The sequence below is a fragment of the Triticum aestivum genome, chromosome 5D, assembly GCF_018294505.1.
Source record: "Triticum aestivum cultivar Chinese Spring chromosome 5D, IWGSC CS RefSeq v2.1, whole genome shotgun sequence".
NCBI classification, from domain to species: domain Eukaryota; kingdom Viridiplantae; phylum Streptophyta; class Magnoliopsida; order Poales; family Poaceae; genus Triticum; species Triticum aestivum.
The window spans coordinates 374,760,492-374,764,880 of record NC_057808.1 but is presented as its reverse complement, the minus strand read 5'-3'; the positions used below and the strand labels follow the sequence as shown (position 1 = coordinate 374,764,880).

The 4,389-nt window shown below is 44.7% G+C and overlaps 1 protein-coding gene across 1 annotated transcript; it reads left to right on the top strand.

Annotated features, from left to right (window-relative positions):
- Nucleotides 1-2,332: 2,332 nt before the first annotated feature.
- LOC123125001 (probable glutathione S-transferase GSTF1) lies at nucleotides 2,333-3,401 on the top strand. Its single transcript, XM_044545546.1, has 2 exons — nucleotides 2,333-2,709; nucleotides 2,836-3,401. The coding sequence occupies exons 1-2, from the start codon at nucleotides 2,646-2,648 to the stop codon at nucleotides 3,294-3,296; spliced, it is 525 nt and encodes a 174-aa protein (XP_044401481.1). The 5' UTR covers nucleotides 2,333-2,645; the 3' UTR covers nucleotides 3,297-3,401.
- The last annotated feature ends 988 nt before the right edge of the window (nucleotides 3,402-4,389 follow it).

Here is a 4,389-nt window from a genome sequence, read left to right as displayed (position 1 = left end):
TATTTTCATTTTGAGAGGAGCTCAACAAGGCAGCGAGGGACGGGCTTATAAACCGGTGTGAGCGCCCTTCGGTTGGCGAGGTGGGACTAAACTCTGGCCGCAACCAGGACCAACCCTTTAGTCCCGGTTTGTGGCACAAACCGGGACTAATGGTCATGGGCCAGGGGCGAGGCGCATTGGTCCCGGTTCGTACGTTGAACCGAGACCAAAAGGTCCAGACGAACCGGGACCAGTGGCCCACGTGGCCCGGCCGGCCCCCTGGGCTCACAAACCGGGACTAATACACCTCATGGGTCCCGGTTCGTGCGGAATCGGGACTAATGGGCTGGCCAGGCCCGAACGAAAGCCCTGTTTTCTACTAGTGTCTGCCAAGTAAGATTTTTGAAGAAGGATTTTTTCTATACTAATAAATATCAGTTGTGGTGAAACCTATAATTTGTAATGCTTAGAAGTTTGATTTAACTAATCCTTGAGAAACTGCCATAGTTTAAGAATTCAGAATTGTATTCATACTTTTGTTCTCATGGTCTTTTTTTATTTTGTTGGCTGCAATTAGTAAGGTTTGCCTTGCTGTTTGTTAGTTGTATGGGACAAGTTGGTGACTAATAATCTAAGTACATTGGAAAAACTCGCCGAGGAGCGTGCTATTGTCGTGGCGACAATGTTACGTGTGGAGGGTGGAGCGCATAGGTAAGTCTAAGTGCATGCATTTTTCTATGCACATAGTAATACCGTGAAAATAAATTTTGCTAATAGATTGATGTTTTGTCTTTAATTAACTAGATCGTGGCCTGCATACTAGGTTGAGCTATTTTTGAACCGTGTTACTTCACTTTGCTTAATTTTGGGTGGACGGTGCCGTGGACAATGATGGCAAGTGCTTTTGTGATCCTTGTTGTAACTGAAACCGAGTTTCACTAATGAAGGGAAAGGTAGTGTAATGCCATATCAAATTGGTGTGATCTCTGGGTAAAGTAAAATGTAATGGCTTGGAGGCATGTTGGGTTGCAAATAGTTGTGCACATGTCTTAGCTAAAGATGGATGTAATCATAATGAAATGTTCTGTGGCTCCATGTAACTCTGTGATGTTTGTAGCGTCGTTAAGTAAAGACTTTTGATATGGCTAAATACTAACCTTCTCTTAATGAAAATCATATTACTATATGTTTGGGTCTGTACTTTTGCGAGTCCAATTTATTTCATGTGATTACGTAGCATAGCATGGGCATCTTACTAGTATATAAAATATGAAACTACATCTTATGATGAACCTAATGATATTTGTTTGGCATTCTAGATGTAAATATTTTTCTCTACAAATTTGGTCAAAGTTTATGAGGCTTTACTTTTTTAAAAATCTATATGCACTATATTATGGCGCTACACCTATGTAATACTGCTTACGTATTTAACATAATATGCAACGTGGACAAATAGAATTAGAGATAGAAGGATGAAGCGGCCCACCCTCCTCAAAATCAGGGGATGCAAGTTAATTAGTTAAGAAAATTATGTTAGCCTTCGTAGGCTCTTCATAGATGTAGGATTATCCTTGTGGAACGGAGGGAGCATCATACTTTTTGAGGGGGTGCCTTTAAGAGTGAAGAGATTGATGAACCATGTATGCATCATTTGGTTATCCATAACATGAGTGCGGCGTTTTGGTGCCCAGCCTCATCTGCACCTGGTCAGAAAAATCAAAACAAATATTAGAAAAATTCAAAAAATTCCAATTTTTTGTGTGGTAGATAATTTGATGCGTGAGGTTTGCTCCAATTTTTAGATCATTTGGACATCTGAGCAGCTCTCAACAAAAAGGACAAATCGGGTCAGAACAGTGCGTGAACAATAAACATTTTTACAGACCCCGAATTTATTTTTTTTGCCGAGAGCTGCTCAGATGTTCAAATGATTTGAAAGTTGAATCGAACCTCGTGCATCAAATTATCTACCACATAAAAAATTGGAATTTTTTGAATTTTTCTAGTATTAGTTTTGATTTTTTTTTCCTCAGGGCGGGTGCACCTACCGTTATAACATTTCCTTTTGTAGGTATGTAAAAGGTTCAGGACAAGCCATCGTGGCCCTCGCGGTCCTGGAAGTGTCCCAACAACAGTGTGCTGACTAGTGACCACTCGTACTAGCAAGACGTACCAGCCACCTCCATCAACACTGCTCACCATTGAGTAGTGTACCACCTACCAAGACGACCCCATCACCTCACCATTACCACAAGGAAAAAGAAGCCAACCCTGTCGCAGCTAGGCACCACTGCCGCTTGATTGAAATGGACACACCACCATGTGTCCATGTCGTTCTGCGTGGCCGGTGGTTGCGCATTATTTGGAACCATCATCTTCATCTCCTTCAAGCACGGCACATACTCTACTATATTTCTCCATCTATCTTTATATACCCTACGATCTGCGACACCTGCACACCAAAACCAGCAATGGCGCCGGTGAAGGTGTTCGGGCCGGCCAAGTCGATCAACGTGGCGCGGGTGCTGCTCTGCCTGGAGGAGGTCGGCGCGGAGTACGAGCTCGTCCACATGGATCTCTTCCAGGCCAAGGAGCAGAATAGCCCCGAGCACCTCGCCAGAAACGTACGTGTGTCCGGTGATGAGTGCTAACTATTCTTCTTGATGAGCCTGCCGCAGCCGTTTGGGAAGGTCCCGGCCTTACAAGACGGCGATCTGGTCCTCTTCGGTGAGCTGAGCACCACACATCCACATTCACATACTTACAAAATGAAGCACCTGAAATAACCTCCATGGCTCACTCTCACTCGAGGTCTCAAACTTGCATTCTAATGTCCTCATGCATGTCTGGCAGAGGCCCGTGCGATCGCGAAGTACGTGCTCCGCAAGTACAAGACGGAGCAGGCGGACCTGCTGAGGGAGGGCGACCTGGAGGAGGCCGCCATGGTGGACGTGTGGACGGAGGTGGAGGCGCACCAGTACCACCAGGCCCTGCGGCTCATCATGCTCGAGTGCTTCCTCAACCCCACCCTGCGCGGCCTCCCCACGAACCAGGCGGTCGTCGACGAGGCCGTTGAGAAGACGAAGAAGGTTCTTGAGATCTACGAGGCGCGCCTGTCCGAGCACAGGTACCTCGCCGGAGACTTCTTCAGCTTCGCGGACCTCAACCATTTCGCGAGCACTTTCTACATCGTCGACGCGACGCCGTATGGGTCGCTTCTCGACTCGTACCCTCGCGTGAAGGCCTGGTGGGAGGACCTCATGTCCCGGCCCTCGTTCAAGAAGATCAGCGCCAATATGACCACCAAGGTTTAGTTATGACTGGTTTCTAAAGTCATCCCCGGTCCGACAGAGCACGTACCTGTAAACGTTTTGTAATCTTTTCTGCCAAGAAATTCAATAAAAGCCATGTATCCAACATATCCTTTTACAAAATATATATTCTAATCTAATCAACATCACACGAAAAGGGTGCCGCGTAGGGCGTAGCTTCATGGTGTGCAACAGTAGAACTAGAAGACTGCTATGCTAGGAGCACGTACACTTGTCCATGTCAACTTTAAGAGTTAATTATATTTTTTACCTCTAACTTTCAATTTTTTGGCAAAATTCACTCCATTTAAGGAAAGTTCCTCCATTTTACTCTATTTAATCAATTACTTGCCACTTTTTACCTTGTTAAGAAAATGAGTATGGTTAGGAGGTGCTGAAAATTCTAGTGTTCAAATATTCAGCAAAAATGTTCATAGAGATATATGCCACATTCTCACAGGATATGCCCGGTTTAACTAGCATACCTCCTCCAAGATTAACTTGCTGGCAAATACCATCTGGTTCTTTGCCCCGTACAACTTTAGAAGAAAGAGATGCTCGGACAGTTCAAAATTCATGTCTCCTACTGATATGTACAAGGTGGCTTGATCTTTCGATGAGACAGTATCGATTTTGTTGGAGGAGACTTCGACGACTCGACTACACCGAACATTTGACGATGCATCTTACCAATCGCTCAACCAACTCCGATATAGGTGTTGACGGTGTTTGAAACACAGACAACCAAATCACTAAGATCAATCCCTATATGCAACCAAAGAAACAAGAAAGGATTTAAATGCAATCGGAATTGCATATATAAGATGAAGTACTTTAATAAAATAATAGGGTCTGATGTGGTGTAGTATAGGAGGCCTCGTCGAACCCAAACCTTAATTTGATGCCCTGAGAGGGTATTTAAGGAGGGACAAACGAGGGGATTCGGCCAGCCCAAGAGGGGGGTGGGGTCGAATCCAATCTTAAGTCGGTCTCCTTTCTAAAAGTACACTCTAAAAGTTACACATGGTCTTTTAGTTCGAAAAAACATGGGCTTGGCCCAAAACTGAGGTGGTGCAATAGCTATAGATGACTATGG

What these genes read in the sequence shown, in the direction of transcription:
- LOC123125001 (XM_044545546.1), top strand. Translation starts at nt 2,646, where the DNA reads ATGAGCCTGCCGCAGCCGTTTGGGAAGGTCCCGGCCTTACAAGACGGC. An exon ending in CGGCGATCTGGTCCTCTTCG is followed by an intron (nt 2,710 to 2,835) that starts GTGAGCTGAGCA and finishes CATGTCTGGCAG; the next exon opens with AGGCCCGTGCGATCGCGAAG.